Here is a 27897-nt window from a genome sequence, read left to right on the forward strand (position 1 = left end):
TAGTATTAGAACTGGTCGGAATAGAAGAAAACTATATGAGTAGTACGCGAGTAGGACTCCTGAGCTCCTATCTGGCTAGGATTTTTATGTAACCCTATCCCCCCAGACTATATAAGGGTGGGCAGGGACCCCCTCCAAACAGGAGCATAAGGAACAACTCGTGCCTCATGCAGAAGATCACCCCGATCAATATCTAAGGCAATACAAACCACACAGAATATAGGGTATTACGCTCTCTGCGGCCTGAACCTGTCTAAACTTTATATTCCTTGCACCTTCAAGTTCCTGATCTCGGCGACATTCTACCTACAAACTCACCACCTTAGGGATATCACTCGGTGGACGTGGCGGTAAAATACCGACACGCCTTGATGCGGTCCTTGCACCGCCAGATATGGCCAGCAAGGGGACGGATCTACAACCTCGGGCCGCCACCACTACCGCCACCGTGCCTAGCAACACCTTCGCCTCCTACCCGCAGTTCCAGGTCATAGATGGATCAAATGCCCCGCTGCCGCCTTCCTTGTGCTCACGTGGACTTCCATTGGTGCCCTTCGGCGGTGGCGAGGGTACAGGTGAGGGAGGAGGAGGCCGGCGGCACGGGCTGCCAGGCTCCACCCATGTTGCCTGAGAGGGGCGACGCGGGGGTTGGGGGACTCAGGGAGAGTGCCATCTAGCTATAGCTATCTAGTATGTCAGTATGGAAGAGAAATAAGTGAAAATACATAGTCCACCGCACATGGTGCTGCTTGATGGTCATAAAGCATGTGGCCACTAGCAAGCCATGTAATGGCCGTAATGTAGTCCTTCTGTACAGTCATCCATAGAGAAGTCTTTACCATTTTTGTTACATTCTTGCTATGGTTTGGGCACCCACTCAATCTCCTTGGTCGTGGGTGTCCTTGAGTGCAGGTGCTTTTATGGATCTCTTGAGACACACTCCTAAATGTACATCTCATCAATTAGTCTAAGCTAGAAAATCTTACCAGAGGCATAAATCAATTCATTTATTTCATTTCCTGCCAACATCAGTGGGTTTGGTTTTGGCAAACTACAACATGGTCCGGTTTTGACATGTTCTAATTTTCATTGCAGAAGTTTATTAGTTTTAGGGAGAGGTCTACTCACCCAACTTCTAGGTGAAATGCTGATCCTATGGCAGCCTCTAAGGTAAAAGAGAGAAAAATGAGTAAAATGCACGAACGACTCTTAAAATTATTTGACTATGCCATCTAGGTCCACCAACTATCAAATTGCACTTTTATGCCTTCTATCAAATTGTTAGACCATGTCCCGTTATGCTGGAGGTGCTTGGAACCTGACACCTCGGCTCAAATCAAGGTGGCGGGACACAACTTGGGCCTTGCCATACCACCCCAAGCATAAGGTTTGTGGATGTCACGAGGGCCCACAAGACCTCCATGACAAAGGCTTGGGGAAGGCAAAGGTGTGGAATCCTTCATCAACAATATCTTCAAGAAGCGCCGGAGGTCCTTTACCAACTACTACATATGGCGTGTCGCGCCTACCTCATGCCTAGGGACGATTGCGGGTGCCTTGTGTCCACGGTTACCTAGACCTCGCCAAGCACGAGAGTGGCTATCAACCATCATTAGCTATGCGCTCTGAGCCTGATGTCAACCCTCGACCACCCCATGGGGCCGTAGCAAACTACCATGGCCACTTGATGAGGCCAAAATGTCAAGCACAAGAAGCATTAAATTGTGCCTCACCATGCCACCGTTTGGCTGCCCACACCGTCCCTAGATGGTGATCATGATAGAGTACTAACAGATTCTCCTCCTATCCTGCTGTGCCGCACATGGCTGACCGTAAGATCGCATCTGATCTCGGTGCAGAAGGGAGTATTGCATGCTAAGCAATCCCTTGCTATCCAGCAAAGAGGGTTATATGGTAACTCATCACCAAACCAAGAGGACAATACGTGGTGCCTAGGGCGGGCCCCCATAAGATCGTGCAGTGACCAGGGGCGGAGGACCTGGTATGGCAAGGTATGGCGGCCGCCATACCTTGATTTTTTGACAAGTACCCTCAGATTATAAAACCCTTTTATCACCGGCGGCCATGAGAGCTTCATCTCCAACATTCTGAGCAGAGGAAGAGGCTACAGGGAGGAAGAAATACAGTAGTAGACCGAGCGAACAGTTATGTGCTGAACTAGGCCAACATATGGACTCCGTTTTGATTAATGTGCCAGCAGCTGGCTCCATCCATCTATATTTGCCCCCATCGAGTTCCACCCGATGCGACTCATCTACGTGAATGGCGCGGGATTCCCGAATCCCAATCGAAGATGAAACGATGACGCCGTGACTCCCGCGAGGTAGCAATCGAGATCAAGGCGGCGTGCGGCGTCGGCGCGTCTAGCGACTGGCGAGTGTGCGATGGCACACAAGCAACAAGCTGCTGAGACCGCGATTGAGAAGAATAGTGCAGACTTGCCTTGCTTCACGAGCTCATGGCAGCGGTGGCCGGCGGCCGGCGAATCAACGACTGCAGACTGAAGAAGTGAAGAGCAATCATGGATCGGAAGGGAAAACGCAAGGCCAAGTCTAATAGAAAAGGTACATAAAGTGCAATTTGAAGAATTAATTTTTAATTTTTATTTGTTTTCTTCTTTGCTTTGGTGAACTGATGCTGCTGCTTGCCTGCTGTGATGTGCCCATGTTGGAATGCAGATTTAAGGAGTTTTTGGTCCAATGGCAGAGGCTCAAATCCAAGTGCCAATGTAGGTGCTAGCACCCGTTGACGTGTTGAATGCAGATTTAAGGAGTTTTTGGTCCAATGGCAGATGTCTGATGCTTGGCTTAATGCCTTGACAGGGTGCTACATTGAGAGAGAGATATTCAAAGGAATTGATCCTGAGAAAATTAAGAAAGCATTCCAGAAAAGAAAGATAGACAAGTGCAGTTACCTAGATCTCCTAGACCTAAACACAATTAAAGTGTCATTGTCACCGGGTGACTTGTGTGTTTCTTGACTTGTTCTTTTATGTTTTCTATCCTAAACGAGTAAATGTTAGGTGATCTCTCTATATGTTCTGTACTTCTAACTTCTAAGTTTCATGCTTGCTAGATTATTACATTTTAAAAAGTATATTACATACCACTTTTAACTTGAATCTTAATCTTTTGACAATTCGACTTCGCCGTACCTTGAATTTTTCCGCCCTCCGCCACTGGCAGTGACCAGGCGTTGACTGATCAGTAGCTCCAATTGTAGGAGTGGCATTTGCTTTCATGCCAAGATAGTTGAGCACTCGCATGAAGGCCACCATTGAACATGCTTCCTCCTCCTCTGATATGTTGCTCGCACAACCCCCCTCCTAATTAATAAAGGGGAGGCATCAGAACAACTCCAGCAGACCCTCTAAATTCTAAATAAGCCCCTATCTTAAATTTGAAGGGTAGAATAAAAAAACACACTCCAGCAGACCTTCTACTAAACCCTCTATTTTGGGGAGGTCTCCAAATTTCTTCCTCCACCCTCAATTCCTGGAGGGTCTCTAGGGATCCCCCTATCCACTAACAAATGAGTCCCACCCTTTAGATTAAAAAAAGAGGGTGAGATTTAGAGGCTACTGTTGGAGTTGAGGTTAAAATATTAGCCCTAAAAAAATAGAGAGAGCCCTTACTCAAGAAATAGAGGGTGTAATTTGAGGGCTATTGCTAGAGATGCTATTAGCCATGGAGGAAGGGGTTGGACAACATATAGATATGCTATTCTCTCCTCTCCTGCTGGTCTTGGGCTCTCAACGAGCTCTAGCCTAGCCAAAGTTATCAGAGATCTAGATCTGGCCATCTTCCACTACCTGTTGGCAATCATTATCGTAATATTTGGCTACCAATTTCTTAGAATTAAATGGGAAATTTACTAAGTTTTATACTTATTTTATTTTATCTAATAAATTTTTACAAGATTTGGTGTATATTTGAATGCGGATAACCAGTGGACAAACCCTGGGACAACTTGAACCTGGTGCTAGTTCAATTGAACACCCTTGGGTTGACACACCTTTTTTTTTACCGAAGTCAGTAGGGGAAGCCCCCGCCTAATTTTATATTTTTTTATTCTAGAACCATTTAATTCGCTCCACGCGAGTCAAATCTAGGCCTGCTTGATGCTACTCAGGTGCTTTAACCACTAGGCTAACCACTAGGCTAGAGGCCCTTGCGGGTCGACACACCCTAGCCTAGCCCCTTTCCATTCCATCTTTGCTCGCATGTAGAGAAACCCACTTAGGAGTGTTGATATTAAAATTGTCTCATCCAAGGGTTCGGGTCTAACTCACTTGGATCCATGGGCCCACCAAATGTTATATTACTTACCTACCAATCGACTTGGGGAGACTGTCCAATACATCCATGTTGCAAAGGCAGTGCATTATAGGGTCGTTAGGCCAAGGGTAGGTTTGGCCAACATGTTGCTCCATAATATCGACATTGATGCAACTCCTGGTCCACCAAGTCTAAGCCTTAAGCTTTGCTTAGGGATGAGCAAATGTTTGAGTTTGGGGATTTGTTAGAGAATATTATTTTGATAATCGACCACTAATTTCTTGGTAATAAAATAGGTATACTAAGGATCATGCATATTTTATTTAAACTAGTAAATGTAAAAATGCATTGGCGGTCCCTAAATTTGTAAGAGTGTGTCACTTAGCTCCATCAACTCCGAAAGTGCATTTCTACATCCACAAACTTGTAAAATGTCTTACTTAGGCCCGTCAACTCTGAAAGTGTATTTTTGGATCCACAAACTTTTTAAATTATTCACCATAGGTCCAAATGTATCCATATGTGCATGTAACACTGACACAGCACACTGACTATATGTATGTCTCCCATCTCATTTATCTGGCGTGCTGATTGTATGTATGTCTCCTATCTCATTTATCTCCCTCTTCTCTCAATCTCTAAGATCCAACACTACACAGGCTGTCATGCTATCCGTGCCGCTCTGTAACCCGCCCACCACGTCCCCTAATGCATCCACTAGATGACCGAACATGGCACACACTAGCGCAATCGTTGATGTGGCCCCAGCCACCATAGCGGGAGGCACCCCGAGCGGCGGCCTTAGGCGGCCCCAGCATGTGGCGGGATCGACAAGCGACCCACCGGCTAAGAGGAAGAGGAGGGAGATGGCATGGTGGAGAAGAAAAGTAGGGGCAAAGCGTCAATTCTCATCATAATCCACGTTGGCAGTCTCGGGAACATACATGCATCGTGCCATGTAAGTATTACGTGCATACATGGATACGTATGGACCTGCAGTGAACAATTTGAAAAGTTTGTGGGCCCAAAAATGTACTCTCGGAGTTGACGGACCTAAGTGACACACCCTTACAAGTTTGTGGATCCAAAAATATACTTTCAGAGTTGATGGACCTATGTGACACACCCTTACAGGTTTAGGGACCGCCGGTACATTTTACTCAACTAATAAAGTTCCACAATCATTGATGTTTATTTGATGTATGTAATAGGTGGACCACATTATGGATAGAATTGGGCCAAAGGTACTTCAGCCGAACCCAACTGGTTACTAGGCCTGCCCCTCTCTAGTCCAGCTTCGCTCCAATGCAAACTAACACACTTAGAGCATCTCCAAGAGTTCCTAATATTTTTACTCCCAATAATTCCATATTGGGACCTTGATAAAAGAATTTGCGCATGAAAAACACCCATCCCTCCAACAGTGACCATATTTTTGGTTCCCAAAATGTGAAAAACATGCTATGTCATCACAGATGGACCTCCTTCCCTGGGAAACCTCTATCTCTTTCTTATCTCTCCCACCCAAAAGAGCAATTTCTTTCGACCTCGTCTATTTCTATCATTAGTTGTCAATTCCACAGCCCTGCCAGTGAAGTTGCTTGCGGCCGTAGGAGTTGAGATCGACCAACGTATGCTCATTCATGGTCGGGATGCAGGAGTCCTTCTCCCCCATGCTGAGCATCGCTTCCATGATACATCCGCCAGGATGAAGGAATGCAGTGGCGTGGCATGCGGCGGCCGCTGCTCACGGTGGCCTCGAAGAATCCGATCTCTAGCCGGGTGATGACCCACGTGCTCGATTTTGGAGCTAGGCTGGCATTTAATCACGGATTGGGAGTGTGGAGTATGCGCATAAATCTAATCACGGATGCGGTATGTTTTGGGTAAGCAGAAATATTGGCACTGGATTTTGGGAACTATTGGAACTTGATTTTCTGGATCATGTCTAAAATTGAGTTATTGGGAATAAGTTTTGGGAACTATTGGAGATGCTCTTAGGAGCAATCTTGAGCATTCATCCTAAGGTGGTCCAATCTGAGGAAACCCATGTATTAACTTTGGATCCATGGGCCCAAAAGAGAAATGCAAATACTAGACTTAGGAGATCCCTTTTCGGTGTTGACACAACCGTGCTCAGCCTAATATTCCAACTTGTAAGAGCGGTTGGTGCTTAGGACTTAAATTAGGAATTGTTGCACTGGTTCCCTTTCTCTCCCTGTATGAGAACATTTGTGGCTTGGACGCCTGAAGTATACAAAGCTAGGTGCAATAGGATTTCTTTTAGTCTATGTTGTGCGCTGTTAGTACTTCACTAGAGTTAGCTCAAGTATATTGGAAGTATTTAGGAATGTATCTCATCTTGTTGTTCTCCCACTAGCTAGGACGCCCAATTTATTATCTATCTCAGGTTTCCTAGTGTGTTAGATTTATCACGTGTATCCTATCGTATATTACCTCCACTATGTTATTGTTCACAAAGTCATTATATATATTCTTAAGATTTATTTATCGACCGCCTTAGGCACAAGTGCTTTTCCAAGGAAGTGCTACAACGAATGTTCTATGCGCTTGCAGAATTAATCTTGTATTAAATTTTTGGAGCATAAGAAATACCAACAACAGTATGATTATATATATCACTTTGCAGTAGCACTGTCAGAAAACATATACCCTTACAAATTTGGTAAATACAACATTGTTTCTTTAGATATTCTTCCTAAGAGTTAGATTTCTTTGTGGAACTAAGTGGTGCTAATATGGAGAGACATAAGTCTTCGTATATATCTAGTCCACTAAGGACATGTAAACACATGATCCCTGCATGATTTCAAATCCATACCATCATCACCCACACGCGAATCATGTGCCTCCATTACTGTTGTTGTTTGACAATCGATTGCGCAATGCACCAAGCGCCCAAATGGGGAATAAGTAGCGGTAATTTGCATAATTGAAATATATGGAGCGGTTGGAGCATCCAATGTGTTCCTGTCATTAGAGGGAAAGAACAAAGGTGTCAGGAGCTCAGGTTCTTAAGCACTAATAACAACATAACAACAATCACACCACAAGGGATAGCTGATATATTTGGGGATTAGAATCTATGTTTGTAAAACAAGACAATGAACAATTCAAATTCAATAAAGGTTCAAGCAGAGATCAAAAGAGATGAAATAATGTTGGTATATGCGGAATGCGGGCATCACAACGACGACATTAATATTGATCAAGCTGGGATACAAAGACTAGGAAGATTGCCATTGCATGAATCCATTCAAAAATCAACTTTATCCAAGGGATACTTGTCTTACAGTAGAAAAGAGTAACTTTTGGTTACCATTTTTGTTTTTATGAACTTCAAATTTTGCACGATGAGGTTAGTGTATAATACCAAAATTTGTACAGAATAATGGAGCAACACATCAAACTGAAAACTTACTTGTTGAGGAAACTCGCCTGTGTCCAATTGCATATTAATCAGTTCTTTTGCAGCACGATATAACGGTGTTGGATCCCGTTCAACCTACTTAGCAGGTCAAGAAGTCAAAAAAAATATTACATAGTTACATTTATGCTTTGCCACATAAAATAAAATGAACAATGTACAAACATTACCTGCCCAGCATAAATTAAAGCTAGCATGGCCCAACATGTGTTCACTACATGAGGACTATTACCCTCAACATATACCTGTTGGTGTGAAAGTAAAAAAAGGAAAGAAAATATCAAAACTCAAAAAAAATGAGTATAGATAGTCCAAGCGACAATACTGAAGCAGCAATATAAAGGGTTACATTATCTCCAATTTTATCCAATTGCTGGCTAATTGGCTACTATCTGTGCAAGGTATATGAGTTCTTCCACACAAGGACTCTAGAGAGTACTTTTAACTATGATATCTAATAACAAATTAAATTCTCTATTACCAAAACACTCAGCCATATTTATAAATTAGAACTCATGCGGAGAAGGCCTCTATAGCAGCTTGGAATACGAGCCGCAGCATGGATAAAACCAAGTGTTATCCAACAGTATAGATACCTCTTGGCTATCCATGTTGGCTTGTATTACAAATTGGCACTGATACAACCACGATGGATACCTCCTTGATAATTTGTGATTGCTTGGATTATGGGCCAAAATAGGTAGCAAGGAAGAATCACATGAGGTAGGAGGTACTTGTTCGAAATCAAGACATTTTGCATGCTTGCATTTCACACAAAAAAGGCACCACTTGTTATTACTTGAAATATATTGTTCATGGTTGAGCTCCTAGCTAGTCAAGCAAAAAATTTGCTATTCTTTTGTCGGGCTATCTATGCTGATTCGCATTACCAGTATTCATATTGTTTAGTTAAAGTTAGCACCGAATGCAAACCAATAGGAACTAACGTTATGAATCGGCAGAGATGAGGTGTTCAATAATCCACACATGGAAATTTAAGTATACCAAGTAGTCTGCTAATTTTGGATTAAAAAAAGTCTTACTTTGTGTGTGGTGATTTTTGTATCATGCAACTGGTTCTACCATGCTCCTGGCACGGGCCTATGAATTTCTTCCTGGAAAGGCCTATGAAGTTTATTAAGTTGTGACTGCTAGATAGCTGTAGGGTGTCTAAAGTAGAGGTTCGTTTTGATGAACTCGATGCAATGAAATCAGGCCAGGCCATTTCTTAAAATCCTAACCACAAAGAAATTTCTCAATTCATTTCTCAAACCCTCAAACCCTCAATAGAATTTTTCTCGGTTGCCTTCCTACAAGCAACCACCATGATAACCAACTGGATGATAAGATAAAACCATTATACAAAAGATCTAATGGCTGTATACCTGAAACAGAAAAAAAAGATTTAATACCTCAGTTTCACATGAAAGATAACTTTCTGACCATCCACCAGTACTACGTTGCTTCGATAAAAGAAACTCGCATGCTTTCCTAATTGAAGAACTATGCTCATAGGTTCTTCCAGCAGCAACCAATCCTTTTACCGCGAAAAAGGTCCCATAAGTAAAGCATATTCCCCAAGTGCCAAACCTGTTAGAAAAATAATAAAAATTAGTAATCTAATGTTTGGCTATGACATTGAACTTACAATAATAATTTACAGACCATGAGCCATCCTTGTTTTGTTTACTCTCAATGAAGTTAGCTCCATTTCTTATACAAAATTCTATTTCACTCGTGCGGTACCCAGGATGCAACCCTCCAAACATAATCAGAGCTTGAAGCACCGAAGATGTACATTCAACACATCTATCAATTGGTGAAAGATCATTAGTTAATTCTCAGAGAAAAAAATAAAGACACTGTATTTTCTTTAGATAAATAATATAAGCATCTTACGGATAGTCAACAACTATGTTCCGGAAACTCTCAGAAGGATTAAGAACCTAGGTTACAAAATAAAGTAACCTCAAGTTAGTGTGTTATTCAGGGAAAATACTTTGAAAAGTATGCATGCAAGTAAAAGGACTATAAATGCAAAGGCAAAATAAAAAAATCAACAAAGAAATAGGACACAGAAAAGGCTTAGGGTTCTAAGTATATGCTCAAATTGTTGGCAATATTGTTCAGAAGAGATAAATAGTTTCCGAAATGTGTCTATTCTAAGGATGCTATATTGGTGTTGTACCCTTAACATGGTTTCTTGTACTCATGTTCACAAACGTTAGACCAAAAATTTCCACTGCAGTGTTCACAGATTAGTAAAGCTGCTGATTTGCAGTGCCTCAACACTGAATTCAAGCACTAGCAGATAGTCTTGAGAAAGCGGAGTGTTGTTTGCACCCCTAGTAACTATATATGGATGACATGGTTATTGGTTATAAGTATGCAAAATTGAAACAATATTGTTAGCTGCAGTTGATGTCACTACTAGGCATAGTTACCTATTGTTAGAATTATTAAATAGTTTGGTACTCCATCTTCTGACTAGGATTTTTAGTTACTTATTGATATCCATATGGACAAAATGGTATGCTTTGGTACATAACGCTTATGTTGTGTCTGATTCATCTTTAAATAAGGACCATGTGAACTCATGTGTGGTATATGCGGAGATGTTGCTTAATTCCATTATCTAAAATTCAGTTTTAGGCTATGCTTTGGTCATTAAACTGTTACAGTGCAAAATCTCATGAATCCAAGATTCCTAATGGTAGTGTTCCACTGTAGTGCGAGATCTGGAGAAATGTGAATGCTCAAGATGGAACATGCTCCTATGGATGAACTTCTAGTATCATAATAGTAAAAGGAATCTGAACCATTAGTGAATCTGGTTATTAACGTACCAATGCAATCAGATATGAACAGATGAACAGATGACCAGTTACCCTTTTTTCACACTCAGTGCCATTCCGCTAAGATTTTGGAAAGCGAACCCTTGTACATATAGACCCCTCGATGCAGATGTCAATACAAAAGTAGATATGAACAGAGAACTAAATAGCACATATGTGGGTTGCACTAAAGCATGAGAAGGACTCTGCCTATTTGACAGATATTATCTTCATGTACAACATGCGTCCGATGTGCTCCCAGTAGCAGCCTTTGTCTGGTCCGATTTGATGATGTTTGTTGTCGGATTTTAGTGTTGGCATGACAGACATGGGCATATCATGTACGAACCCATTGCATATTATTCTTTTAAACAATAATGCACAATAAATTTATTCCACTACTTTCTATGTAATTGCTCTACAAATGTGTTCCAATTCATAATATCAGAAATTCTTGTAACATTTATGCTAGAAATAAAACGGGAATATTTATATTGTTAACTTTACCTCTAGCCAAAATGGAGCTCTCTTGCATTCATATGTAGAAAAGGTGCCATCTTTGTTCTTCAAAGAGAGGACAACCGGTTATCAGCAACAATTGAACCATGTTGTCATATGGGGAAATCACATAGCACAACAAAAGAAATACTGACATAATGCCACAAACTATTGAGTGAAATGATAAAATACAAAATGATAGTTTAAATTAGTAGTTCTAGAAAATGCAAATAATCTACATGTGTGTTCCTTGTTGTATTCATTATCCTTTCTAGTTTATTAGAATTCCATGGGATTCAACAAAAACATTTTTTTCAGATAGTAACAGAAACAAGACAAGATTATTAAGCTGGCTATGGATGTTTTCAGCATCATAAAACCTAGGACAAATGAAACAGATAAATGGCTTCATCTTTCAAAATGAAAGGTCTCTTCTCCATCTCCTTAGAGAAAGGATCACTAGTGTAGATCAGCTGTTCTGCCTTTGTTCCGTAGTCTATCTTAGCTTTATGTATAGATTTGTTCTAGTTCCTTCTGTATTCTCTTTCACCATGGACGGGTGGCTTTTGGCCATTTATTAACCCACTTCCTTTCAGACATAAAAGAGTGCAAGTTCAACTGTATAGGGGCCTCCGCCACATAGATTCTCCGTCAAAAGTTTCTACTATTGAAACTCGCTACATATGTGCCCAGTACGAATCAAATGCATTACATAAAAAGATAATATTAAAGTACAACTAGGGTTTTTTAATTTTTCTAGTATTTTTAGGTCCATAAATTATCGAAGTGCGCATCCAGGTTACTAAAAGTTTCAAGTGGTTCATTCCAAGTAAGAATCTAAGTCCATAACTGGACATAAAGCAAGCTTAGAGTGAACCACTTGAAAATTTTAAAGACATGGATGTCCACTTTGAGAGCTTATGGACCTAGGTTAGAATCTAGGAAACATTTGAGGATCCTGGTGCATTTTACTCATGAGATAATATAGCTGAAATCTTCCAAAAGTAAAATGCTTACGATAGTTTTTTTTTATTATTACCATATATGAAAGAAGACAATCGACCGCATCATACATATTCTGAGCTTGCATCTGCTCGCTGACCAGATTGGGGGAAGCCTTTGATACACACAATAATGCCTAAAATGGTCAAAGTGCATAAGGCTTATCAGATTAGCAAGAAGTTGATGTGCCACAAAGCGAATTACTATTCTATATTCCAACATGGAAAAGTTATATATTCACTGCTTTGCAATGGAATAACTCTTTGACCATAGAGTTCAGAACATGGGCAACTCTTTTCATGTATTTTCAAGCTTTGGCCCTCCAGTTGTGCTATATTGGGCTAGTTGTAGACAAAATACTATGCAGAATATTGCCTTAGATCCAGGCTTTTTCTATCACCGATCTCTTAATCAAACCGAACTAGTTGGACTACCCTTTCCCGGTTTTTCCGGTTCAAGTAGTGGTCCAGCCAATTTTCTCATGAGTTGTAATGGAATAGGGAAATAAACATCTTGAGATCTAAAAATTTTGTGATAATGTGTTGAAGGGGTTGGCATGAAGTCACTTTCAGATTTGTAGGGCTCAAGCGGGGTGTCCTTCCTTATGTTTTATACTCCCTCCAATCAGAAATGTGAGACATATTTTGATCAGAAAAGTCTTACATAATACATTTTGATCTACGATTTACAATATAATATCAATAGCAATAGACGCAATATAATATCAAACAAACTTTGAATAAAAGTATATTGATTGATTATTTATGATGTCAACAATTGTCGTCAATAGTTGTGTAGTGTTTCTGTTTACAACGTTGGCTTAGACCAGTCTCAGTGCACAGTTTCATTACACAGTTATCAAGATTGAAAATTTGATAATTGTGCTGGCTGGGTTTCATGGTGATGAAACTCCTCTCACATCATATGAAACTCCCCTCCTCTCTCCTCATAATGACCTTGCCATGTCAGCAAATTTGCTGATGTGGCATGATATTTAATACCCATAAAACTCCTCATGAAACCCCCACTGAGACTAGCCTTAGACTATCTGTTTCCTTTTTAAGGGTAGTTTTAAAATTTTTCTAGATAATGTTGTGAACCATAGGTAGTATATATAATACCAATTACCCCCCAAAAAATGGTAGAAACTGACATTTAATAATTTCTATGCAATAAGAAAGTAGTCGTTTGGATGGTGCGCTTCATATTTTTCTATTAATGGAGAAAAAATAGATTTTCATGAGCTATTGATTTTAATTTAAACTAGACATATGCCAACAACTCTTCGAAAAATGTTTCCGGTGAGAATCTAAAAATATACCAAATAACCTATCATAGCTAAAGAAAAGAAAATATAATAACTTCATTGCACCTGAAGTGCTTCGGCAGTACAATCAGATACAGACCAGCCATTGTCAGCCGTCGATAGTGTCCACGAACCTTTTGATCTATGCCGATAATAACTTTCACTGTTAGGATGATTTTCTAGAATCTTCAAGAAAGAAAATAAAAGTCAGCTTATTGAAAATATTATGAAGTATGATAACAGACATATAGAAGGATGTTGAACCTGAGATTTATTTATAAAGTCATAGGCTCTACGAAGGGATGGACCAAGCTCTGCAACTAGTCCAGTTTCGCAATAAGCTTGAATTATAAATGCAGTCTCCCAGCTTTGGCAACCATCATACACCTATGAAAATGATATTTTTAACTGCATAAACTTTTCGTTCGATGAAAGAAGCACAATTAAACATGCTAATGTTATCTTAATATAATTAAAGTAAACATATACATTATAAAATTATACCAGCAATATCTAAAGATAAAATAAATATAATGAAATAGCTCATTAAACTACAGCGGGCTAGATTATTGTACAGTTTATTTACTTCAACTTAACATTACTATACTTGGTAATCCGGTCATATTTGCATATACCTTGTGTTTTGAAGAATGTTCTACTTTTTAAGAAAATTGGCCAAAATTGAAGTACAAATGAATAAGATCTAGAATCAAGGATGAGGCCAGAAAGAGATGGCAACAAAAAGGTCCAGATACATGTTAGGCTGATCGGCCCAAGAAGGGTAGGCTGATCAACCTAGCCCTTTTCTAGACCAAATGATGATCGGATTCGACATACGTGCATTATAGAGGACTTGGGAGGTAAGTATCCAGTAGTTTGGCAAGTTAACCTTGGGATCAAGATGAAAATAGTAGGATATTTGGAAGGTTATCAAGATCCATTCATATCTCAAAGAAATTGACGAGTCAGGCCCACATGTGTAATACCCCATCCCAATATCTCATATAGTAGTAGTAGTTCGCCCATGTAGCCTAATTATGGTTGTGGTGTGGTGGTTTAGTACCGTCTTGGAAGTTTAGGGGGTGAAGATCAGCTCATAGTCCTTGTTTGTCCAAACATAGCACATTAGAGTTAACTGTTTTACACGAAGCGAGGATGAAAGTGTAAGATAGGTGCCATGCGTGTGCGGGTCCGTTCCACGTAAGGAGCTAGGGCGTTAGCAGATTTCGGAGCATGTTGTTACAACATGCAAGTGACCAGAGGCGTCTAGGAGATCAGGGAGCAACTTGACACCAAAGGCAAGCTCGGAGGGCAAAAAGGGGAAGGCTAGACTGATCACTTTGGACCCACCTAGGCTGATTGGCTTGAGCATTTCTTTCGCCCATTCATATTGCCATTTGGACCATGGCCTCTCAGAGTATAAATACCGTCCTCCTCCATCGGCATCGAGATCCATTCATCACATTGGAAGCACTTGCAGCAGATAAATAGAGGAGCCTAAGGGACACCTTTCCGGAGCACTGATGGCCATGTAGTTCTCAAGAGGAAAACGTAAGCTACACTCTAGTAAACATGATCGCCCGGAGAGGATGAACCATGTTGGACTTCTAGAGCTAGGATTAATAGATCAAAGGTATGGTCTCAGGATATGGTGATGAACAATCTATCGTAGTTTTGTAATTCATGAGTTCCGATTCATTAACAATTTGTATGCCTTCTTTTATGATTTCTACTACTATGAGTTTGCTTATTTCAATCTATAATCGAGGTAGATTACATAGCGTGTCCTTATAGCCCTGGTGACTAGATTAGCATGCATGACCTATCATAATAGTATGATGAATGCCTTGTGTTCATGCTTTTTGAACCTCTCACGCAGAATGGTAAGATTGTAGCATGATCTGCTAACTAGTAGAGCGGCCAGTATTCGAGAGTCAAACTTCAGGAGGTGATTTGAAGAAAACTATTTTTTATCTGCTGTCATGCTTGGAATATGCTCATAGGGGTAGGGTTTCGTGTGTATATATATTCATAGGGGTGAGTGTGCGTGTTTGTATGTGAACGTCTACGTCTGTATTGTGTTTCAAAAAAAAACTCTCTAGCTAAGAAAGTGAACTGAAATTTAGATACCCAAGATCTACCTGATAATTATCATAAATAGCAAAAGACTTCATTATCACTGTCTTCTTGACCAAGAATAGAAAGCAATACCAGAAAAGAGTACAAGTGAACAACGGTCAGAAAAAAGAGTACCTGTGCCCTCATGCCATCTTCTGCAAGCCACAAATAATCATAGATCCTTGGAAGGTGTTGCTTAAATGCTTTTGAATTTGGGTTCTCTATCCAACAACAAATCATATCTAGTGCCTAATAATAACAAAAGAATGAGTTCCAGACTATCTGAGCTTTTAAACAAAAAGCTAGTGAACTAGTAAATGACTTGATCTTTTCAAGGGAATATTTCATCAAATTGTAATTACATCTTCAGCCATCAACAGCTATTAATGAAACCAACCCTACTTGTGTCAAATGTCCGGTTCCCAAGAATAAAATTTTGCCCTGCTGAGGGGTGCTAAGTTAAATTGGGTTTACCAAGATAGCAAAAGATCTATTCATTGTTTGTGGTAAATTACAGCTCATCGGCAGCTTACATATTACCTTGGTGATTGGGCAAATGCCAATAAATTTAGTACTTTCATCTTCATAATGTATATGCTCCATTAAGTTTTTCAAAGCTCTCTCTCTTAATATATTAAGTGGCCAAGAATTTAAAATTGGCTCCACAAACATGTTGACACTAGCCCAAAGAGCATTCTGCAGCTGTGACCGTGGATAGTGAAGATCTTCCTGCAACATCAAAAAATGGTAATGAAGCATGCATAACCACCTCAGAAGCTACATAGCTCTACTTTATTCTTATGCATACCCAAGAGAATATTTGCAAGCTAGTAGAATTATTATATTAGGTTTCTATGCTTTGTATCATGTAAGATCAAATAAGTTGGTTTAGTGTACTCCGTAAAAGTCTTTCCTACTGTGATTTTCCAGAACTCTAGCTTTGGCCCCGAGCAAGAGGTACGTGTGGAGCATCAAACCGTATTAATTATTAAAAATGTTAAATTATGGTCCAAGAATCCAAAAAAGTTTCATCAAGGTAATATAGAAAAAACACTAGTTCAGTTGTAAACGGAAAAGCTCAAGTACCATCTCACTCCAGGAACATAAGTTAAACACAACATTACTAGAATAAATGAAAATGTGCAAGTATTTATTGATATAAGCCGTCTCCACGGAGTTCAACAGTGAAGCATCACAAACTGAACCTTCCGAGAGAGAAAGATTTGATTCATACTCTTGCATAAGTTCTTGACAATTCACCTTTTCGTTGATCTATGGGACCTAGGCAATAGTTCTGCACCCTTAGAGGGCAAAGATGCTAGCGGTACATGCATGCTTCTTTTTAATGAATTGCTTCAAGTGACAATTCACCACTAGACACGCTTCAAGTGCAGCTCCAACGTTAGTTGTTAGGCGGTGCTAGCCAATAGATAGAAAGAATTGGGAGAGGTGCTCATTAGACAGGTGAGGCCAAGCCAAAATTTCTAGCACCAGAAGCTTAACGAGTTGGACACCTGGTGCTAGGAATAAACAAATGTGTTGCCGTTATGGCATCGGCATTGACATCATGTGGGTGATGGGAAAAGTTATGTGGAGGGTGATTTTTTATTGAAAGTGGGACCCATCTTATCATGGCTGAATTTTGACAAGCTAACTCTAAACGACGTTTTGCACATCGGATGAATTTGTACACTAAATTTGCCCTAAGTTATGAATAATAATGTCACTTCTTTAGGACTTGCTTGGCTACCGCGTACCATTGGTGGCTGATCCAATCCCTTTCATCCACAGTAGATTACAATCAACTCCAATTTGGTGGCTCCTTCTTGGGACCGAGGTACGTGCAAAATTACTTGAACGTAAATAAGAAGGAACTCATAACAAAAAAAACTTAAGCTCTGAAACTACTATATAATAGGTTTTCACAGTCAATTCGTAAGAATATGCGTGGCAGCCGTTGTAGCCAGCGGTGAAAATGACTATCACCGTCGGGTTGTACAACGGACTGGCGGTAAAAATAAAATCAATTTTCACGAGCAGTGATAGTTGGGTTTTTAATGCAGAGTGTATTCGCAACTCGTTGGTGAAAATAAACCCGGCGTTGAAAACCAGCCAAATTTACATGAAAAAAATTTATAACTTCTTATATGAGCTTGACGCGATTTAAAATTATAGAGCTTGACGAGATTTAAAATTTTATGATTGACATATTTTTCATTTGAAATTGTTTATATATCTAAATATTCAAAAAACTTCTTAGATCTATCAAACTACCTTAGATAGAAAAATGGATCAATATCAAAGTTATAGTTCTCGATGAGATCTAAAACTTTGCAGTTAAAAACTTTTTATTTGAGATTGTTTTCATTTCCAAAAATTTGAAATGAGATTTAGAGAAGTTAATAAAAAAGCACAATATCCGTTCACACAAGTGATCATGTAGTGTCATAGTATGGAGGAGTTGCGCGATCCATGATGTCACAGGTTTGAATCCCCGTGGATTTATACGTTGCGCATTAATTACGTGTCAAAAATTATGGACGTTGGAAATTGAGATGGTTGATCGTGCAGCAGTTGCTTGGGTATTGAAAAAAGAGTAAGATGCATTATAGGTCCCCAAACTTATCCCGCTGTATTAATTAGATCCCTAAACTTCTAAATACATTTTTGGATCCGAACTATGTAAAGGGGTCTATTTTAGGTCCCAAACGTGCCACACGAGCTTAGGGTACCAGCGCCATGCGGGTGAACATATGCAATCAAAACCCTTGTTTCTACCAAAGTTCACTCTGCATCCTCTCTCTCCTTTCAACTCCTCCCATCTCATGCCTGCCTGCTGTAGACATGCGAATGAGGCTGAGGTGCCAGGGTTCGGCCGCCCACGGCTCAACCCCGACAACCCTCCACCAAAGCAGCCAGAGCTGGACTCTATAGTGACGTGCAAGGCCGGGTGGGGTAGTGCCGCAGGGGCGGAGCTACGTGCAACCGTCGATGTCAGCTGACATCGATGGCTCGGCCATAAACTTATACCCATGTATTCATTGCGTGGTCTCAAACCGGTAAAACATCATGTTGACATCGGCAGCCCAACAGCTAAACGTCTTGCCATAGGTCATTGTCTAATCTGCCATTCATGTAGTCCATAATCTCAATAAGCAGCCTACCACAGTCCACAGGCTTAACACCTTTTGTCTATTGCTTTGCAGTCCAATCCAGCGATGCTTTATTTCCAATTTCCCATCCGTGTCTTCTCAGTTCTCGCCTTGCATCACGCAAGCGGCATGGCCATACGGTGACGAGCCGACAATGGGACCGTGGCAACCGGCAAGTCCTCTGCCCCTGTAGCCTCGGACATCCCAAGACCAATGTGTAATCTGAGGTTAGGTACAGTCCACCCCAAAGCCCCAATTATCTAGTGCAAGCTCAGAATCTCTTGCTTGATGTGGGGAATTAATTAGGGATTTGATCTTAGAATTTTGTTATTTCCTGCGTCAGTGGAGACGTGTTTTTTGGCAATGAAAATTACTACATCCGTTCCAAATTGTAGATTATTTTAACTTTTCATTTTGCTAGATACATATTAAAAATTATATATTTAAATTTGCTAAAATAACCTACAATTTAGAACAAATGGAGTATAAAAATACTACATTGTAATCAAATTGGTGTAGAAAATGACCCTATATTAACATCTACACTGACCTCGACGACAATATTTTCTGGCTTCGCCCTTGCCCAAAGCCCGACAGGGAAGCCCGGCCATCGGAGGACAACAATTCGGGGGATGGGCGGCCTCAAATCGCCAACGAACGGTATCACCAAGCTCGCCATCACCGGACGAGCCATTGTGCCATCCTCACCATCAAGGAGCTTAGGAAGGAGCGAGGGGGTGACGAGGTAGGGAGAGCGGTTGCCAAAGTTTAGGAAGGAGGGGAGAACAGAAGCGAGGGGGCGTGGGTGTGCTGGTGCTCCACCGTGAGCTACTATTCGAATGGAGCGGCGCACGGCTTAGATGTGGGCTAAGGGTGACTCAGTCGCGACGCTAGTCAACTCATGGTACCGCTTGCCCTCTTGGCCACCATTGGAGCACCCAAGCTCCGCCCCTCATCCTCAACCGCCTTGTTTGTCCCTTCTCCGCTCAAACCAAGAGCACGGTGATCTTCCCTTCATTCCCCTCGTCCTCCTCGGCTCTTTTCCCATTAGCTTCCCTGCACCATCGATGTTGGAATACCGCGCGACGGCAGCCACGACCATGGTTAGCTGGCTTCTTCCGCGCTAGCCCGCGCCCTGGGTGCACTACGCCTCGAGGCACCTTGCTAAGCGGATCCCCCCCCCCCCCAACCTTGATGCCTGCGAGGTTGGCGCAGGTCAAAGACAGATGCTCACATGCGAAAGGAGAGATAGGAGGGGAGGGGAGGAGAGAGGATGCTAAGGAAAGATGATAGAAACCAGGGGGCTTTAGCATGAGTTTCCATTATGGCATCACGGTGGCGTGCTACATCAGCATTGGAAGCTCGTGTGGTATACTTTGGACTTGAGATGGACACCTTTGGGAATCAAAAAGTGCATTTTAGAAATTTAGGGATCCGTTGACAGAACAGGATAAGTTTGAGGACCCTTGGTGCATTTTACTCTAATATAAAATCTTTTACCATCACTACAAATTGTTTAAAAGTTATCACGGCCGGTTCGTGGCTCAAACCCTTATAACACCTGTATCTAGAATCTACTTACGGTCCGCTCCCACATGGAACAAGCACGCATATGCAAAGCATCTGCACATTACACTTTCATCCTCACTTTGTAAAAAAAGATTACATCGGACGAGCTATATGTTATAACACAAAGCCTTATAAACTGGCCCGACCTAATTAGACTTCCAAGATGTCACTAATTTGACCTAAACCTGACACATGGACCATATTGGGCCAAGACTGGAACACTATCGGGCTGGGGTATTATACGGCCCTAGCAATAGCCAGATGTGATTTTGCTCTTCATTACAACAAGGCATGGGTGTGGTTCGCTCAGAGGCAGCCAATGCAAATACCTGTTATACCCTAAAAATATTTTATTTTGGGATGTGAGTTTAGTACTAGTTAAAATAATGGTTTTCTAATAATTTCAAATTTTCAAGCATTTGCATTATTAGTCACAGTGTTTATGCAGGGAAATATTATTTTATGAAGTTAAAATTAATATGCTTTAAGATACAATAATGAGTGTTGCATTCATGTTGGATTGCATCTGGTGTTCCACGAGTATTTAGTTCTTAAAATGCATTTATTTGACGATTAGCTAATCCAATTTTCTCACGAGTTTCAAGTATTTTATTTGGATCGACTTCACAAGTACCAGACTTCTGGATTTTCCTTGATTGCTTTTGGGAATTTTCACAAGTTAAAACGTTATCTGTGATTTTTTTCTATAGAATTGTTTGAACTTTCCTGAATAAATAAGTAAACCCTTAACCATTTCTTTTAGATCAGGCCAAGTCCGAAACCCTTAGCTATTTCTTTTAGATCAGGCCAAGCCCGCAAGCTTGACCTGACCAACTATGGCCCAAACTAACCTGCATCCTCACCTCTCTCTGCTCAGAGGCCTCGCTTAACGAGCTGTGCCCGTTTCGGCCCAACCCAACCTACCAGGCTGACCTGGCCTTCGTGCTGCTACCACAGCTCTTCTCCATCAAGGGATCTCAAAAAAAAAAAAAAGCTCTTCTCCATCAATCCTCAACTAGCGCGCCAAGCTACCTGAGGCCTGAGGGCCTAGCCCCTGACCCACTGCTCATGCCCCATAAAGACCAAGCCCACCACGCGCCCTCACCCTTGCCTCACTTCAGCCCTGCACAACACCGCCACCGAAGCACCTCCGCGCACAACGTAGGACCGCAAGTTGGGCGACGCCGCAAGCACGAGAATAGCGATACGGTGTGATGGTGTGGGACACCGACCAGCGCGGGGGGAGGGGGGTGTCAAGGACGGAGTAGGGTGGCGATCGGTCGAGTGCTGCGTAGTTTGCTAGTGGGCGCGTGAAGGCTGAACGGGGAGGGGAGCCCTGTGTGGGGGAGCAGATCGGGAAGGACTAGGCTTCGTGTGGGCTTGTGCAATTATTTGGCTACCGGCGTGTGCGGGTGCGGGTACGGGTACGTGTGTCTGCTATATGGCTCGCCTCGTCTGGCTCGCGAGCTGCTCGAGCTGGCTCGTCGGCTCGTTAAGAAAATGCATCGAGCCGAGCTAGATATAACGAGCTGCTAGCTTTTCATCCAGCCCTAGTTATAATTTGAGTTAATTCTAATATAGGATATTTCTTTTAAATACTTTTTACATAAGTTTGCTAAAATGCTCTTTACTCCTGTGCTCTCGTGAGTCGTGACCGTGGTCCATGTGTATATTTTGAAAAATAGCTCCATTTTTAGCTTTTTTGTGCTTTCGTGACCGTAGCAACGAGAGTATCCTTCAGCACGCTCTTTTCAAGTTTTTCATTTGATTGAAGAAATGTTTCTTTGTTGTAGCTTCTTTGTTTGTGTATATGCTTGTACTCTATGCTTGTCGTGAGTAAAAGGGAATGCAGTTTGAGAGTTTTAAAGATTAAAAGTTACAAGAACAAGGGACGAAGACTCGGAGCAGCTATTTTTGGAAGAAAGACAAATGTTCCTTGATCATACTTTTTCCTAATAATCTTTATTAATTAATCACCTTTGCATATTGGGTCCTTAACATCATGGGTCCTCGTTAATTAAGGTTATCCCTTGCTTTCATAATAACTTCTTGTAAACTTGGGTTTTTATCTTACTGGTTATGTATCTATTTCTTAGTTGCTATAATTGATTTTGGAAATAATGCTAACCATAATGATAAAAATGATAATATTACACTTGTTTTTGTTTATACTTTGTTAATTACAAGATGATCTTGCATTAATTGGAATATGGATCGATCATCAAGAAAAACAGTGCAACCATAAGAATTAAATAGGCTCTAATCTTAACTAATTAATTAGATTTCTCTATCTTGTCAGTAGCTTATCAAAAGACACAAGAAGGAAAACTATGTTTAAGAGAAGTACTCGGCCTACCAAATGGGTTGGTATGCCTACAGGGTACACCCGCTCTGTGGAGGGTACACTTGTTAGAGGTTCTTTGCAAAGATCCCGTAGTGTACCGATGCAATCACACCTCTTGGGAGTGTAATGTGAGTGCCTGATTAGCATGGCATGACCGGTAACATGGCTTATGAGTAAAGATGTGCAATCTCTCTGGTGTCTAAAACTAACATATTGGCCGTGCTCGTGGTTAAGAAAGGCATGTATCCTCAAATGATTACCGCCCTTCCATACATTTCCAATCTTTAAGGCCTTACAGTATTTTTAACAATGAATGATGTTTCACTTGGGATCTACTTACTTTGCCCCGTGAACAAGGGTCCTAGCAAGGATTAACTACTTGGCATTCCATGGTTACTCAGATGATGTTTCTCCCGTCAAGGCCTAATGTGCTGCATAAGAAAACATAACTAGTCCTATATGTGGTTAGAGTTATGTGGATAAAACGTCATATTTAAGTACTTATGGTAACTAAAATTTTACAACATTAAGCTATCCATATGTTAAATAAGATTAGCTTTTGTGGTGAGAAAATACAAGCTCAGTCATAGAGCTATTACTCTTAGAAGCCAAAGACTAACCTTTGCACAAGAAGTGCGAGCTTTACTCCAATCAACTTTAGTGTATGGTTCAGAATAAATCTCCTCTCTTATTGATAATATTGTATGCGTAATTGGCCCAACAAATTTCTTTCCATAAAGATAAGCCATTGGCATATAAACCATCCGACAGAAGCACCAAAATCGCCCTGCAAAAAGTACAAATTTCTTCACTTCAATAATAGAGGAACTATAAACGAATCTGCACTGCCCAGATGAATTGCTGATGTTGAAAGTTTCATTTTCATTATTTACATTTACAATCATTACATATGAAAATCGACCAATTTGCCTACCAAATGTCAATTAGACAAACAAACAGAGGTAAAATTTGAATCATTCAAAATAAAATGACTGTTACCGACTTTGATACCATCATAAAAAACAAAAAGTGGCGCAAAATTGCATTTAATACATCCATGTAGTCAACACTCTGAATACATGAAGAACTGAACATTTTTGCAGTATGTAAATAATCAACAGAAAGTGTCTGAAAGCCATGGGAATTCTGGAAAAAAATTATATTATTTAATAGAGGACAAAAGGCAAGTACCTGGATGAAATGGTAGAAAATGTGGAACAAGCCACAATTCAGGAATAACCGGATAGTTTCCAGACCAATCATACAAACCAATTACCTTCATTTAAAGAGATGAATAACTAGGATTAATGTATCTTTTTCAAGGATTAACTATATATAGATGTACTCATTAAAAACTATGAGTGTGGAATAAGTCATTTTCCCCAGGAACTAAGAACTAATTCCTGAGCCACTTCACCAAAAAGTTCAAGTGGAAATATTGTCTTGGCAGTAGGAAAAAAGTATAGGATAATCCAAATGGTGTACTGGTGCTTCTCTTACAATATTAGTTTGAAATTGGTCTGATTATGGAGTTTCAAGGGCATACCGAGATCCATATCTTTCCCCATTGTGGCATTGCAGTTGCACTTCCATGCAACAAAATCCAAGAGCGTCCTTTGGCCACTGCTTCATGCTCAGCCGTCTCACCAAGAAGCCTTAAGGTGATATAATTCAAGCATGACCCAAACATGGTGCTTGGGCCTAACACTTGTGTACCCCAACCACCATCTTCATTCTAAATTGGTTATAGTAAACATGAGTTTTGCAGATCTTTCCAAGATGCAAATAAATATGATTTTACATTCGGTGCGATTATTAGAAGAAAGTCAACATGCCTGATGGTTGTAAATATAGCGACATATCTCTTGGCGATGTTCTGATGATAGGACAGCATTGAGTGACTTGGTGACATATAGAGCGAATATCTACAAGAGATGCAAAACCATTGTAGTCACAACAAGAACTGATGAAAAGGAGCCAATATGCCCAGCCCCAGCCAAGCAGTTCCATGATGCATGTATGTTTTGTCTTAGAGTTTTGTCATTTTTTTTTGAAAAAGATTGGCCATGAGCTGTTTGCTTAAATGCATATAGTTTATATACTGGATCCTACCTCGTGGGACTATGCCCAGGACACACCTACACCCAAATTGGCCACGCGGCTACTAGAAAGAGTCAACTAGAACTAGCTTACAGAAATTACCCTGAGTGGAAAGAACCAAAATAAATAGTAGCTAAGAGCTTACATGATGCATATATAAAAAGGTTTGGTTCATTCTTGTCCAGTCTAGCAATGAAACTTACTCCTACTTGGAGTCATATACTACGCATTAACATGGACCCAGATTTATTTTCCAGTCTGCTTGTAGAGTGATTATAGTGTTCATATGCCAGTTATTTTTTTCCTCTGATTAAGATCTTACCCGATTAAATGGTGCATCATGTTCATCTACGTACTCTGCTGTATAAATTTCACAATAAATCTATCGATGTAAATGAATGAAAACAGTTAGTTTGAGATTACAATAATATACCAAGATAGGCATGATGAACATAAGCCCACCGAAATCACCAGGCCAGTGGCCATTTTCTGCCTGCAGTGCAGAATGCTGACTAACAACATGCTTCAAAGAAGTCAACAAAATCTCTTCTGTGACCTCATCACCCTCATCAAGCTTTGGGACTGGATGCTGCACTTGAAGGCGATGTTGTTTTGCACACTGTACAACACATGACAATACACTACTGAGATTCCATGGTAAACATATATATAGCTGATTAGGGCCAAGAAATGAAACACTGCCCATGGAACCAAATGTTTCAATATGTACACGCAGTAATATAACCGATTCGATGCTTCCACGAGAAGTCGATAATTTCTTTTTCGGCAATAACAAAAGCTTCCAGCATCTGACCGAATTAAGTTTTTAGTACTATGAGATTCAAAATACTTAGCCTAGCTGAACATATCTCGCATATACTAAGGGGCCAATTCAGTTGACAGGACCATTTTACCAGGTGGTTCCAACTAATATTCAACAGATGCGTGATGCAACACGTGTTAATCATCTAATAAAGATGATACTTAGGCTATTCACAATGGGAGTTTCATGGGGTGTTTCATGGTATTAATTAGCCTGCCACATCAGCAATTTGGATGACATGGCACATCATTTAAGAAGTAAGAGTTTCATGAAGTTTCATGAGGATGAAACTATGTTAACCTATTTCCAAGAACTTGGAAACCGTGTGAAACCTCCATTGAGAGTGTTTTGTTTCATTTTCACACAATTGAGTAAATCCTATTAGTTATTTATTTGCAGCATTTAAGTAGTATGTTGGCATATGAAATAGTGAGATGAAACTCTCTATTGAGAGAGGGTGTTTCATCCTTTTACAAAGTTGACGTGGCATTCTTGGAAACATGGACATGAAACCCCATTGTGATTAGTCTTAGATGGAAAAGTTAATGTTTAAGAAACAAGCAAAAGGACCACGCATCATCAATTTTTCTTAAAAAGTTATATTTGGGCAATATGTGAGGAGGTTAACATTGAAGTTTTGGGCCACAAATTGATGGCCACCGGGCAACCCCCTGATCAAGAAACACCTGGTCCATCACACACCACCCCCCCCCCCCCCCTCCCCAAAAAAAAATGTTCATGTGATGGATAGATGGCGCCACCGCCACGTGACGGTCCATGCTGTTTTCATGTGATGGATGGCGCCACGGCCACGTGACGGTCCATGCTGATCAGTGGGCTCCGATCCAGTGCGACGCAGATAGAAACACTAGGCAAGAAACGATTTCTACTAGCACTTTGGTGTTTTAGGCGCTGGCAGGTATCATTACCAACCGCTAGCACAAAAGACCCAGGGACTGGCGCCACGCTGACGAACCGGGAGCACAACTACATCACAAAAGTATGTCCCAAATTTTAGTTCGAACAAAATAAGTGTTCTACTTGCAAACTATCACAAAAATATTATTTTAGCACAAAACTTAAAGTATGTTGAGATGAATAAAAAGTTCTGAGCAAAAACGACGATTATAAGAATCTAGTAGAGTTTTTCCTGTAGTTAATCAATAAAAAATTGTTTGATAGAAAAATAAAAATATTCCGGTCCAGAAAAACTTTTCCTAAACCTAGAAAAAATATGTTCAAAGAATGCAGCATAGTTGTTTAAAAATGTATATTATAATTGTTGTGTAATTGTGCAGAAATAAGAAATAAGACAAAACAAAAAAGGCTTGATTTCAAGTGAAATTCTTTCATGTGGAGACAGCACGAGGGAAAGGCACTACAAGAATTTATATCGAGCATGTTTTAAACAAGTTCTATTAGTCTATACTTCAAATTTTTTTTCCAAACCTTCTCAACTCTATTTTCATATAAAGACAGATGAAGATAAAATTTTCTAGCCTTTCTAGCCACGATGGCCACGACCTGACGGTAGACTCAGCACCAAAAACTCACTCATTCGTTTGGTATGAAGTCGGATGAAGATAAAATTTATATCAAAATTATAGACCTGACCATGATAATATCTCTGTCATTGTAGTGCAATAACTCATGAACTATGTTAAGTTTCTTTACCTGCATCTGCATGAGGAGGTCTTGAGATTCCCTCCTCTCGAAGCGGTGCTCAGTGAACTCCCGGCGCACCCTCTCTACCTCAGCGCGCTCCTCCGGAGTGCCGAGTTGAGCATCAAACTCCCAGACAGCTCTGCCGAGGAAGTTATTCCTGGAGCTTAGCCATGGGCCGCCCCCCTCGGAGTTCTTGAGCTTCCACATGATGGACGGTGAGGAGTCGGGGTGGCCAAACCGTACTTGTTTCCTCGTGCGGGGACGAGATATGGGTAGCACGCTGGATTCCTTTTTATAGGAGCATTGTACGATGGTCTCTGTTCACGCGGTATAGTCTGAATAAAAAAAAGAAACACCCGGAACAATCTGCTAAAATGGCAACGGTACAAAATATCCGTATACCCGCGGATAGCAAACCCGACGGGTGCGGATATGGGTTTGCATTTATGCCCGCGGGCGCGGGCGCGGGCGCGGGTACAACTTTAAACCCGACGGATATCTGCTAACGGGTTTGAAAAAAATAATATCCGCATCCGCAAACCTGCCAAACCAGCAAACTCAATTGTACTTTTTATGCAATAATAGTTTTGAACACTAACTCTTGTATAGTTGTATGATTTTATTTATGTTAACGTGTGATGTATTATGTATTTATGTATGAGACTAGTTCATTTGTTTGCTCATATTTATTTGTTTCCTTCAATAAATGGTGTTTATCTGCTGTTGAAATGTAATGTGTG

General features: G+C 40.7%; 1 protein-coding gene across 1 annotated transcript; it reads right to left on the bottom strand.

Annotated features, from left to right (window-relative positions):
* Positions 1–6928: 6928 nt before the first annotated feature.
* LOC112891129 (achilleol B synthase-like) lies at positions 6929–27506 on the bottom strand. The gene is made up of 18 exons (XM_025958060.1): positions 27167–27506; positions 25103–25288; positions 24405–24494; positions 24116–24304; positions 23761–23845; positions 23190–23356; positions 16045–16233; positions 15640–15753; positions 13651–13773; positions 13453–13572; positions 12118–12216; positions 11088–11144; positions 9646–9692; positions 9412–9555; positions 9159–9336; positions 7917–7991; positions 7741–7824; positions 6929–7289 (listed from the first exon to the last, which is right to left on the bottom strand). Exons 1-18 carry the CDS (start codon positions 27362–27364, stop codon positions 7161–7163), a joined length of 2274 nt encoding a protein of 757 aa, XP_025813845.1. The 5' UTR covers positions 27365–27506; the 3' UTR covers positions 6929–7160.
* Between the last annotated feature and the right edge of the window lie 391 nt (positions 27507–27897).

Source organism: Panicum hallii, chromosome 4 (genome assembly GCF_002211085.1).
Source record: "Panicum hallii strain FIL2 chromosome 4, PHallii_v3.1, whole genome shotgun sequence".
Lineage (NCBI taxonomy): Eukaryota > Viridiplantae > Streptophyta > Magnoliopsida > Poales > Poaceae > Panicum > Panicum hallii.

Excerpts from the sequence above, each read along its gene's own strand:
- LOC112891129 (XM_025958060.1), bottom strand. The coding sequence starts at position 27,364 with ATGTGGAAGCTCAAGAACTCCGAGGGGGGCGGCCCATGGCTAAGCTCC. Across the intron at positions 25,289-27,166 it reads ACCTCCTCATGCAGATGCAG|TGTGCAAAACAACATCGCCT; the intron begins GTAAAGAAACTT and ends TGTGTTGTACAG. Across the intron at positions 7,825-7,916 it reads CTTTAATTTATGCTGGGCAG|GTTGAACGGGATCCAACACC; the intron begins GTAATGTTTGTA and ends CCTGCTAAGTAG.